The sequence below is a fragment of the Oncorhynchus keta genome, chromosome 26 (assembly GCF_023373465.1).
Source record: "Oncorhynchus keta strain PuntledgeMale-10-30-2019 chromosome 26, Oket_V2, whole genome shotgun sequence".
In the NCBI taxonomy this organism is placed as follows: domain Eukaryota; kingdom Metazoa; phylum Chordata; class Actinopteri; order Salmoniformes; family Salmonidae; genus Oncorhynchus; species Oncorhynchus keta.
In genome coordinates, this window is record NC_068446.1 from 3,007,352 (window position 1) to 3,021,335 (window position 13,984).

The following is a 13,984-nucleotide window of genomic DNA, read 5'->3' on the forward strand; positions in this document are numbered from 1 at the left end:
TGCTATCCCTCCCACAGCCACCAGCTGCTGTATAGCACAACAGGTGTCACACACACACACACACACACACACACACACACACACACACACACACACACACACACACACACACACACACACACACACACACACACACACACACACACACACACACACACACACACACACACACACACACACACACACACACACACACACACACACACACACACACACACACACACACACCAGACCTAAGCACTTCAGCTAATAGAATAAATATGAATGCCTTTGGTTTTATATATCCTCAGTTCTCTGTGCTATATATAAATGAGGCCTGACAGTGTGAAAAAGCATGTGCTACACAGACACTCATAAACAACAACTGAGAGGATTATAGGAGGGAGGGGATAGATGAACAGATATAGGATTGGTAGGGACAGAGACAGGCGGAAAGAGAGGACAGGAGGGGTACTAGCGGTGAATGTGGTGAATGTGGAAACAGAGAGTGTATGGGAACTCTACATTGTTTTGGGGGGGTGTCTGTGTGGCCGTGCACTGTTACCCTCTGGTCCTCAATGTGTCACTCAGACACTAGAGTTATGTCACTATCGACAAGCCCTCACTCTCAACAGCTGTCCCCTGCATACCCAGCGCTGTTTTGGAGGACAGTTCATATGTTTGTGTGAAGAGTATGTCCCCAGTGGTGTAGCGGTGCCTGGAGAAGTGGGTATACACTGATTTTGCCAAACATTTCCCAAACGGTCCACGGAGGAAAGGTTCCCTTTGTGAAAAATGATTTGAGAAACAGCGACATACAGTGTCTTTCAAAGTCAAACAAATGACCTAAAATGACACATCCCATTTTGGTCTTTCAAAGTCAGGCCAAACCAAGCTGCACTGTGCAAGTAGTCTAATAGTAGGCCTACTATTGAAACATATAAATGAGGCTGTCAACGGAGTCAGAAATTCACAGAAACACATTTTCTGTTCAGGTTTTCGCTCTCAAAGTCACACTTTTTTAAAATAGAAAACAACCAAATTGGATGTTCTAAGTACACAACAATGCTTAAACCACACAAGGATGTTTGAGTGTCGTTGCCCTTTAATATATGTGTTTGATTAGTGGTGTTTCTGTAGCACATGAGTTTTCCATCTCGGTCCATGAAATCGCTCGCATGTGCGGTGTGTATTGTAGAACTGTGTTTTCCTGCATTTTTGGAACATTCTGTGAGCCAACTGCCGCGTGCACATTGCTGTGCTGAAAATGTGAAAAGATGATCGTTTCTGGCGTGAACCACGGCATTCTGGGGATTAATACATGCGTTTACACAACGGATAATCCTGAATGTTGATTGATTCAAAGCTGCCGGTGTCTATTCTACAAATTACCGACGATTAAATCTATGACATTAAAATGCCTACTCACTCTGTTCAAATCCGACTGCCCAATCCACTGTCTCATCAGCCCAGCCAGGGAAGTTATAAACTCGATCTCTACTATAAAAAGCATCTAGGCATTATCTCACATTGCTGGAATAACATTTTAGTTTTCTCACAGCTGAGATTTGTATAAACCACGCAGTCTGTCTCTCTGACATTTGCAAACCATGTTTCAATATTAAAATTGGATCTCCAACTGTCTCATAGTAATGAACGTGTAGGGATCAGGAGAAATGTCACTTGAAAAAAGGTCTTTTGAGCTTCAGTTTGAAGTATTTGTCTATGTTGTTGGCTCCTCTGAACAACAGTGCCATAACAAGAGAGCACATTTTCTACGCCAGGCGAAATCGTGCCTCATTAGCTCATTGTTATGGATATATCCAAGTAAATGTCACTTGAAAACAGCTTAAATAAATGCAGCTGCCGTTGTTATTCTGTCTGCACTGTTTGACGTGACTGTAAGTTAGCCATAGTTGGCTAGCTAGCAAGCAAAAAACATTTAGATCGAACGACTGGGTCGCGTCAATTTATACAGAACAAAAAGACTGAACGACTGGGTCGCGTCCATTTATACAGAACAAAAAGACTGAACGACTGGGTCGTGTCCATTTATACAGAACAAAAAGACTGACCGACTGGGTCGCGTCCATTTATACAGAACAAAAAGACTGAACGACTGGGTCGCGTCCATTTATACAGAACAAAAGACTGAACGACTGGGTCGCGTCCATTTATACAGAACAAAAAGACTGAACGACTGGGCCGTGTCCATTTATACAGAACAAAAAGACTGAACGACTGGGTCGCGTCCATTTATACAGAACAAAAAGACTGAACGACTGGGTCGTGTCCATTTATACAGAACAAAAAGACTGAACGACTGGGTCCGTGTCCATTTATACGGAACAAAAGACTGAACGACTGGGTCGTGTCCATTTATACAGAACAAAAGACTGAACAGAACAATGACTGGGTCGTGTCCATTTATACAGAACAAAAAGACTGAACGTGTTTTCTGGGAACATTCGTGTCCATTTATACAGAACTGGGTCGTGTCCATTTATACAGAACAAAAAGACTGAACGACTGGGCCGTGTCCATTTATACAGAACAAAAGACTGAACGACTGGGCCGTGTCCATTTATACAGAACAAAAGACTGAACGACTGGGTCGTGTCCATTTATACGGAACAAAAAGACCGAACGACTGGGTCGTGTCCATTTATACAGAACAAAAAGATTGAACGACTGGGTCGTGTCCATTTATACAGAACAAAAAGACCGAACGACTGGGTCGTTGTCCATTTATACAGAACAAAAAGACTGAACGACTGGGTCGCGTCCATTTATACAGAACAAAAGACTGAACGACTGGGTCGCGTCCATTTATACAGAACAAAAAGACTGAACGACTGGGTCGCGTCCATTTATACAGAACAAAAAGACTGAACGACTGGGTCGCGTCCATTTATACAGAACAAAAAGACTGAACGACTGGGTCGCCATTTATACAGAACAAAGACTGAACGACTCCATTTATACAGAACAAAAAGACTGAACGACTGGGTCGCGTCCATTTATACAGAACAAAAGACTGAACGACTGGGTCGTGTCCATTTATACAGAACAAAAAGACTGAACGACTGGGTCGTGTCCATTTATACAGAACAAAAGACTGAACGACTGGGTCGTGTCCATTTATACAGAACAAAAGACTGAACGACCGGGTCGTGTCCATTTATACAGAACAAAAAGACTGAACGACTGGGTCGTGTCCATTTATACAGAACAAAAAGACTGAACGACTGGGCGTGTCCATTTATACGGAACAAAAAGACTGAACGACTGGGTCGTGTCCATTTATACGGAACAAAAAGACCGAACGACTGGGTCGTGTCCATTTATACAGAACAAAAAGATTGAACGACTGGGTCGTGTCCATTTATACAGAACAAAAGACTGAACGACTGGGTCGCGTCCATTTATACAGAACAAAAAGACTGAACGACTGGGTCGCGTCCATTTATACAGAACAAAAAGACTGAACGACTGGGTCGCGTCCATTTATACAGAACAAAAAGACTGAACGACTGGGTCGCGTCCATTTATACAGAACAAAAAGACTGAACGACTGGGTCGCGTCCATTTATACAGAACAAAAAGACTGAACGACTGGGTCGCGTCCATTTATACAGAACAAAAGACTGAACGACTGGGTCGCGTCCATTTATACAGAACAAAAAGACTGAACGACTGGGTCGCGTCCATTTATACAGAACAAAAAGACTGAACGACTGGGTCGCGTCCATTTATACAGAACAAAAGACTGAACGACTGGGTCGTGTCCATTTATACAGAACAAAAGACTGAACGACTGGGTCGTGTCCATTTATACAGAACAAAAAGACTGAACGACTGGGTCGTGTCCATTTATACAGAACAAAAGACTGAACGACTGGGTCGCGTCCATTTATACAGAACAAAAGACTGAACGACTGGGTCGCGTCCATTTATACAGAACAAAAAGACTGAACGGCTGGGTCGCGTCCATTTATACAGAACAAAAAGACTGAACGACTGGGTCGCGTCCATTTATACAGAACAAAAAGACTGAACGACTGGGTCGTGTCCATTTATACAGAACAAAAAGACTGAACGACTGGGTCGTGTCCATTTATACAGAACAAAAAGACTGAACGACTGGGTCGTGTCCATTTATACAGAACAAAAAGACTGAACGACTGGGTCGTGTCCATTTATACAGAACAAAAAGACTGAACGACTGGGTCGCGTCCATTTATACAGAACAAAAAGACTGAACGACTGGGTCGTGTCCATTTATACAGAACAAAAGACTGAACGACTGGGTCGTGTCCATTTATACAGAACAAAAAGACTGAACGACTGGGTCGTGTCCATTTATACAGAACAAAAAGACTGAACGACTGGGTCGTGTCCATTTATACAGAACAAAAGACTGAACGACTGGGTCGTGTCCATTTATACAGAACAAAAAGACTGAACGACTGGGTCGCGTCCATTTATACAGAACAAAAGACTGAACGACTGGGTCGTGTCCATTTATACAGAACAAAAGACTGAACGACTGGGTCGCGTCCATTTATACAGAACAAAAGACTGAACGACTGGGTCGTGTCCATTTATACAGAACAAAAGACTGAACGACTGGGTCGCGTCCATTTATACAGAACAAAAAGACTGAACGACTGGGTCGCGTCCATTTATACAGAACAAAAAGACTGAACGACTGGGTCGTGTCCATTTATACAGAACAAAAAGACTGAACGACTGGGTCGCGTCCATTTATACAGAACAAAAAGACTGAACGACTGGGTCGTGTCCATTTATACAGAACAAAAAGACTGAACGGCTGGGTCGCGTCCATTTATACAGAACAAAAAGACTGAACGACTGGGTCGCGTCCATTTATACAGAACAAAAAGACTGAACGGCTGGGTCGCGTCCATTTATACAGAACAAAAAGACTGAACGACTGGGTCGCGTCCATTTATACAGAACAAAAAGACTGAACGACTGGGTCGCGTCCATTTATACAGAACAAAAAGACTGAACGACTGGGTCGCGTCCATTTATACAGAACAAAAAGACTGAACGACTGGGTCGTGTCCATTTATACAGAACAAAAAGACTGAACGACTGGGTCGAACAAAAAGACTGAACGACTCCATTTTATACAGAACAAAAAGACTGAACGACTGGGTCGTGTCCATTTATACAGAACAAAAGACTGAACGACTGGGTCGTGTCCATTTATACAGAACAAAAAGACTGAACGACTGGGTCGTGTCCATTTATACAGAACAAAAAGACTGAACGACTGGGTCGTGTCCATTTATACAGAACAAAAAGACTGAACGACTGGGTCGCGTCCATTTATACAGAACAAAAAGACTGAACGACTGGGTCGCGTCCATTTATACAGAACAAAAGACTGAACGACTGGGTTGCGTCCATTTATACAGAACAAAAAGACTGAACGACTGGGTCTCCATTTATACAGAACAAAAGACTGAACGACTGGGTCGCGTCCATTTATACAGAACAAAAAGACTGAACGACTGGGTCGTGTCCATTTATACAGAACAAAAAGACTGAACGACTGGGTCGCGTCCATTTATACAGAACAAAAAGACTGAACGACTGGGTCGCGTCCATTTATACAGAACAAAAAGACTGAACGACTGGGTCGCGTCCATTTATACAGAACAAAAAGACTGAACGACTGGGTCGCGTCCATTTATACAGAACAAAAGACTGAACGACTGGGTCGTGTCCATTTATACAGAACAAAAAGACTGAACGACTGGGTCGCGTCCATTTATACAGAACAAAAGACTGAACGACTGGGTCGTGTCCATTTATACAGAACAAAAAGACTGAACGACTGGGTCGCGTCCATTTATACAGAACAAAAAGACTGAACGACTGGGTCGCGTCCATTTATACAGAACAAAAAGACCGAACGACTGGGTCCCGTCCATTTATACAGAACAAAAAGACTGAACGACTGGGTCGCGTCCATTTATACAGAACAAAAAGACTGAACGACTGGGTCGTGTCCATTTATACAGAACAAAAGACTGAACGACTGGGTCGTGTCCATTTATACAGAACAAAAAGACTGAACGACTGGGTCGTGTCCATTTATACAGAACAAAAAGACTGAACGACTGGGTCGTGTCCATTTATACAGAACAAAAAGACTGAACGACTGGGTCGTGTCCATTTATACAGAACAAAAAGACTGAACGACTGGGTCGTGTCCATTTATACAGAACAAAAAGACTGAACGACTGGGTCGCGTCTCTGGCAACCGAACCAATAGAACGAACGACCAGCCGGTTTGGGTAGCACCCCTACAGTAGATTTGTTTCGGGACTGTATATTGTGGAAGGATGAATGCATTCATCAAGATAATGTTTTTAATATATATATATAGATAGATAGATAGATAGATAGATAGATAGATAGATAGATAGATAGATAGATAGATAGATAGATAGATAGAGAGAGAGAGCGAGAGAGAGCGAGAGAGAGAGCGAGAGAGAGTAAGAGAGAGAGAGAGAGAAAGAGAGAGAGAGAGAGAGAGAGAGAGAGAGAGAGAGAGAGAGAGAGAGAGAGAGAGAGAGAGAGAGTAAGAGAGAGAGAGAGAGAGAGAGAGAGAGAGAGAGAGAGAGAGAGAGAGAGAGAGAGAGAGAGAGAGAGAGAGACAGAGAGAGAGAGAGAGAGAGAGAGAGAGAGAGAGAGAGAGAGAGAGAGAGAGAGAGAGAGAGAGGTGTAATGTGAGTGCTTGTGTACATACATGTGTGTGGGACTGACTGAGTGATTGTGTGTGTGTGTGTGTGTGTATCCTTCAGAGTGTGTCATACCTTCTCTCCCTGAGGGCAGTATCCCCTGATGAAGTCCTGGCACAAAGCAGCCTTGCGGGACACATAGACATGGCTGTAGGGACAGCTACTGTTGTTACATTTACCCTTCAGGAAGTACGAACACACAGGCATCTAGAGAGAGAGAGAGAGAAGTTGTTGTTACCGATCTCTGCTTGGCAAGATCTCCATACAAATGAAGCCTTTTCAATGGAAGTGAACATTTAATTGAGAGTGGGAACGAGAGAGGCAAGACAGAAAGAGAAAGTCCATTCACAGCATACTAGAGAAAACACAGTCAGATGTAGAGTTAAAGTCAACAAGCCAATCCACCATTCAAATAGGTCCCCGCCTTCTACAATCTGTCACTGCCTCTGCTGTTAAATGGCCTTAATTGCAGTTGACAGAGAAAGAGTGTGTGTGTGTGTGTGTGTGTGTGTGTGTGTGTGTGTGTGTGTGTGTGTGTGTGTGTGTGTGTGTGTGTGTGTGACAGCCTGCATGCAGGTGTGAAATGTCCTCTTGTGTGTGAGTAAGGTACGCTGTGTGAGAGTGGTGCAGGCCAGTCTAAATATACACCATGTAGAGAGAGGTGCGAGACAGAGAGCAAGGGAAAAGGAGCTAGGAGAGGGGGAGCTATATGGAGAGGGCCAGGTGGGGTGGGGGGCAACGAGAGAATCAGGGCGGCTCGTTGGGATGGGATCAGTTTTACCTAATTAACTGCTACAGAAATATTTATCCAGGCCGCAGCTTGTCCAGCTAGCTATCATGATGCGTTTATGTGCTGGCTGTGTGTACGAGTTACGGTCGCCAGGGCCTGAGGGGGTAGGAAGGGGGGGAGGTGGGGGGTACAGTACAGAGGGTCTAGTTTCAGGAGTTATTTCTGGGGGGTTACAGGATTGGGGCTCCTCGTCTATCCCCAGTCCCTACTAGTATGCGTGCGTATTGGGTTGCGAGGCTGGACAGGACACCTGTCTGTGGGGTTGTTTGTCTACAGAAAAACATCTTTCCCTGTCCAGTGTAACCACTTTCCTTTACCCTTTACGGACTGGCCTCGTTAAACACCTCGTTAAACACCACTACATGACCCTGTCCTGTGCTATGGGGCCAGATAAACAAATGAGACATTTTAACTACACTTATTACTATGCAACTATGTAATTAGTAGCTATGAAGCAGAATGAATAATCGAAGATGAACCATTGTGTTGACTGTTGGTAAACAGTGATTATTATATTTTAGTTTGTACTCTTTCTCTGTTAGAGAGGGAGTCGTTTTACTCTCTGTACCCATGCCATACTCTCTGTACTCCTGCCATACTCTGTACTCCTGCCATACTCTCTGTACTCCTGCCATACTCTGTACTCCTGCCATACTCTCTGTACTCCTGCCATACTCTCTGTACTCCTGCCATACTCTCTGTACCCATGCCATACTCTCTGTACCCATGCCATACTCTCTGTACCCATGCCATACTCTCTGTACTCCTGCCATACTCTCTGTACTCCTGCCATACTCTCTGTACTCCTGCCATACTCTCTGTACTCCTGCCATACTCTCTGTACTCATGCCATACTCTCTGTACCCATGCCATACTCTCTGTACTCATGCCATACTCTCTGTACTGCCATACCTCTGTACTGCCCATACTCTCTGTACCCTGCCATACTGCCATGCCATACTCTCTGTACTCCTGCCATACTCTGTACTCTGCCATACTCTCTGTACTCCTGCCATACTCTCTGTACTCCTGCCATACTCTCTGTACCCCTGCCATACTCTGCCCTACTCTCTGTACTCCTGCCATACTCTCTGTACTCCTGCCATACTCTCTGTACTCCTGCCATACTCTCCATACTGTACTCCTGCCATACTCTCTGTACTCCTGCCATACTCTCTGTACTCCTGCCATACTCTCTGTACTCATGCCATACTCTCTGTACTCCTGCCATACTCTCTGTACTCCTGCCATACTCTCTGTACTCCTGCCATACTCTCTGTACTCCATGCCATACTCTCTGTACCCATCCTGCCATACTCTCTGTACTCCTGCCATACTCTCTGTACCATCCTGCCATACTCTCTGTACCCATGCCATACTCTCTGTACCCATGCCATACTCTCTGTAACCATGCCATACTCTCTGTACCCTGCCATACTCTCTGTACTCCTGCCATACTCTCTGTACCCATATACTCTCTGTACCCATGCCATACTCTCTGTACCCATGCCATACTCTCTGTACTCCTGCCATACTCTCTGTACTCCTGCCATACTCTCTGTACTCCTGCCATACTCTCTGTACTCCTGCCATACTCTCTGTACTCCTGCCATACTCTCTGTACTCCTGCCATACTCTGTACTCCTGCCATACTCTCTGTACTCCTGCCATACTCTGTACTCATGCCATACTCTCTGTACTCCTGCCATACTCTCTGTACTCCTGCCATACTCTGTACTCCTGCCATACTCTCTGTACCCATGCCATACTCTCTGTACTCCTGCCATACTCTCTGTACTCCTGCCATACTCTCTGTACTCCTGCCATACTCTGTACTCATGCCATACTCTCTGTACTCCTGCCATACTCTCTGTACCCATGCCATACTCTCTGTACTCCTGCCATACTCTCTGTACTCCTGCCATACTCTCTGTACTCCTGCCATACTCTCTGTACCCCTGCCATACTCTCTGTACCCCTGCCATACTCTCTGTACCCATGCCATACTCTCTGTACTCCTGCCATACTCTCTGTACCCATGCCATACTCTCTGTACTCCTGCCATTCTCTGTACTCCTGCCATACTCTCTGTACTCCTGCCATACTCTGTACTCCTGCCATACTCTCTGTACTCCTGCCATACTCTGTACTCCTGCCATACTCTCTGTACCCCTGCCATACTCTGTACTCCTGCCATACTCTCTGTACCCATGCCATACTCTCTGTACTCCTGCCATACTCTCTGTACTCCTGCCATACTCTCTGTACTCATGCCATACTCTCTGTACTCCTGCCATACTCTCTGTACTCCTGCCATACTCTCTGTACTCCTGCCATACTCTCTGTACCCCATGCCATACCATACTCTGTACTCCTGCCATACTCTCTGTACTCCTGCCATACTCTCTGTACTCCTGCCATACTCTCTGTACTCCTGCCATACTCTCTGTACTCCTGCCATACTCTCTGTACTCCTGCCATACTCTCTGTACTCCTGCCATACTCTCTGTACCCTGCCATACTCTCTGTACTCCTGCCATACTCTCTGTACTCCTGCCATACTCTCTGTACTCCTGCCATACTCTCTGTACCCATGCCATACTCTCTGTACCCATGCCATACTCTCTGTACCCCTGCCATACTCTCTGTACCCATGCCATACTCTGTACCCATGCCATACTCTCTGTACTCCTGCCATACTCTCTGTACCCATGCCATACTCTCTGTACCCATGCCATACCATGCCATACTCTCTGTACCCATGCCATACTCTCTGTACCCATGCCATACTCTCTGTACTCCTGCCATACTCTCTGTACTCCTGCCATACTCTCTGTACTCTCTGCCATACTCCTGTACTCCTGCCATACTCTCTGTACTCCTGCCATACTCTCTGTACTCATGCCATACTCTCTGTACCCATGCCATACTCTCTGTACCCCTGCCATACTCTCTGTACTCCTGCCATACTCTCTGTACTCCTGCCATACTCTCTGTACTCCTGCCATACTCTCTGTACCCATGCCATACTCTCTGTACTCCTGCCATACTCTCTGTACTCCTGCCATACTCTCTGTACTCATGCCATACTCTCTGTACTCCTGCCATACTCTCTGTACTCATGCCATACTCTCTGTACTCCTGCCATACTCTCTGTACTCCTGCCATACTCTCTGTACTCCTGCCATACTCTCTGTACTCCTGCCATACTCTCTGTACTCCTGCCATACTCTCTGTACTCCTGCCATACTCTCTGTACTCCTGCCATACTCTCTGTACTCCTGCCATACTCTCTGTACTCCTGCCATACTCTCTGTACCCATGCCATACTCTCTGTACCCATGCCATACTCTCTGTACTCCTGCCATACTCTCTGTACCCATGCCATACTCTCTGTACCCATGCCATACTCTCTGTACTCCTGCCATACTCTCTGTACCCATGCCATACTCTCTGTACCCATGCCATACTCTCTGTACCCATGCCATACTCTCTGTACTCCTGCCATACTCTCTGTACTCCTGCCATACTCTCTGTACTCCTGCCATACTCTCTGTACTCCTGCCATACTCTCTGTACTCCTGCCATACTCTCTGTACCCATGCCATACTCTCTGTACTCCTGCCATACTCTCTGTACTCCTGCCATACTCTCTGTACTCCTGCCATACTCTCTGTACTCCTGCCATACTCTCTGTACTCCTGCCATACTCTCTGTACTCCTGCCATACTCTCTGTACCCATGCCATACTCTCTGTACTCCTGCCATACTCTCTGTACTCCTGCCATACTCTCTGTATTCCTGCCATACTCTCTGTACTCCTGTCATACTCTCTGTACCCATGCCATACTCTCTGTACTCCTGCCATACTCTCTGTACTCCTGCCTATTAAGGTGTACGTGTTCAGGTGTAAACCATGTTGGGACATCTGAGACATGGGATAGGGACCACCATTTTGGTCATGATACCCCCATTGCCCGTACCACCGACTCCTTTCAACACGCACCCAGTCAGGTCACGTCTCTGAGTGTGTACACTACCAGTGGGAGTGTGTGTGTGTGTGTGTGTGTGTGTGTGTGTGTGTGTGTGTGTGTGTGTGTGTGTGTGTGTGTGTGTGTGTGTGTGTGTGTGTGTGTGTGTGTGTGTGTGTGTGTATATCTTAATACTGGCAGTGAGAGCACAGAGACAGGAGCTGTACCAATCGAGTGAGTCTAGCTGCATCTCTGTACACCAGCTCTAAAAACCACATATTGTATGTGACACGTCTCCATATCTATCTCTGGGTGGTAAAATAACAGTCGGTCCTATTGCAATCCCTTTCCCTACTCCCTAGCATTAATCCTTCAATGTTTGCAGATCTGTAAGTGTGTGAGACACCATATTCTCACCTCCTCCCTGGCGATATACCTGACGGGGGCAAACACTAACTACACAGTACACTCCAGCCCAGCTGGTGTGAGAGAGACATTGACGTTTCACATACTCTCACCTCAAGGATGGTGTGTGTGTGTGTGTGTGTGTGTGTGTGTGTGTGTGTGTGTGTGTGTGTGTCACATAGTTTCACCTTCTCCTTGGCCACCTTATGGGAGAATGGACAGGTCCCACCTGTCTGCTTACACGTACCCCTCAGGAACCTGCAGGAACCAATGGGAAGAGTCATCAGATCACAGAGCAGCCAATCAGAGAGCCCACACAGTCTGTACAGGTGGTTTTGAGGAGATCTGTGCATGTTAGGTGTGGGTGTGTGTGTGTTACCTGGTACAGACAGCCACCTTATCAGGATCGTGGATGTAAGGGCAGGTGTTGCCACGGTTACACTTGCCAAAGCGGTTGAAGTACATACAGTACTGCTTCTGGGACTTCTTCTGACGAGCATGCCTGATGATGGCTAGACTCCTCTGAACCGCACGACTGGAAGACAGAACACACACAATCAACAAAACATATAGTTGTGCAATTATGTACAGGTAGCAGAGGGTGTGTGTGTACTAAAGTGCGTACCTAGCCACAAAACGAGTGCTGGAGGGCCGGATGAGAGTGCTAGAGGTGGTGTGGGAGACTTCCTGTGGACTGGACAACCGCACTGTTTGGGGAAAATAGAGAATGAGGGGGAAAAAAAAGAAACTGCCTCTATAAAGTCTAAACATTTAAAGAATGGGGTATTATGACGTTATTCATACACCACTGCGACGGACATATTTTGTGTGAGTGTTTGTGTGCGGACACGCGTCCATGTCCGTGTTCACACTGCAGCAGTAGTAGTTTTATTACGTTGCATGTAGGCCGTACTTGCCAGCTAAGAGCGGAATTACTTACACAGCAAGTAATTAAACAGGTCAATTAACGCCGTTTAAAATCAGTCTCCTGAAGCAGTTTGTTCTCATAGCGTCAACGGCCGGTGGAAGGAAATAGCACAGGGATGATAACAGTCACAGGGATGATAACAGTCACAGGGATGATAACAGTCACAGGGATGATAACAGTCACAGGGATGATAACAGTCACAGGGATGAAGCATAACGGTCACAGGGATGATAACAGTCACAGGGATGAAGCATAACGGTCACAGGGATAATAACAGTCACAGGGATGATAACAGTCACAGGGATGATAACAGTCACAGGGATGATAACAGTCACAGGGATGAAGCATAACAGTCACAGGGATGAAGCATAACAGTCACAGGGATGATAATAATAATAATAATAATATATGCCATTTAGCAGACGCTTTTATCCAAAGCGACTTACAGTCATGTGTGCATACATTCTACGTATGGGTGGTCCCGGGAATCGAACCCACTACCCTGGCGTTACAAGCGCCATGCTCTACCAACTGAGCTACAGAAGGACCACCATGATAACAGTCACAGGAATGAAGCATAACAGTCACAGAGATGATAACGGTCACAGGGATGATAACAGTCACAAGGATGAAGCATAATGGTCACAGGGATGATAACGGTCACAGGGATGAAGCATAACAGTCACAGGGATGAAGCATAACGGTCACAGGGATGATAACGGTCACAGGGATGAAGCATAACGGTCACAGGGATGATAACAGTCACAGGGATGAAGCATAACAGTCACAGGGATGAAGCATAACAGTCACAGGGATGATAACGGTCACAGGGATGATAACAGTCACAGGGATAATAACAGTCACAGGGATGAAGCATAACGGTCACAGGGATGATAACAGTCACAGGGATGATAACAGTCACAGGGATGATAACAGTCACAGGGATGATAACAGTCACAGGGATGAAGCATAACGGTCACAGGGATGAAGCATAACGGTCACAGGGATGAAGAATAACGGTCACAGGGATGAAGCATAACGGTCACAGGGATGAAGTCATGATAACGGTCACAGGGATGATAACAGTCACAGGGATGATAACAGTCACAGGGATGATAACGGTCACAGGGAT

General features: G+C 45.8%; 1 protein-coding gene across 16 annotated transcripts in view; it reads right to left on the reverse strand.

Annotated features, from left to right (window-relative positions):
* The window catches only part of zc3h3 (zinc finger CCCH-type containing 3), a 120,811-nt gene that overhangs the window by 17,817 nt on the left and 89,010 nt on the right, over positions 1-13,984 (reverse strand). For all 16 annotated transcript variants that reach the window (XM_052480049.1, XM_052480048.1, XM_052480047.1 and 13 more), the window contains exons 6-9: positions 12,550-12,631; positions 12,304-12,459; positions 12,113-12,182; positions 6,834-6,965 (exon numbers count right to left, since the gene is read on the reverse strand). In XM_052480049.1, the coding sequence (XP_052336009.1) occupies positions 6,834-6,965; positions 12,113-12,182; positions 12,304-12,459; positions 12,550-12,631 (440 nt within the window). The remainder of the gene's footprint in view (positions 1-6,833; positions 6,966-12,112; positions 12,183-12,303; positions 12,460-12,549; positions 12,632-13,984) is intronic.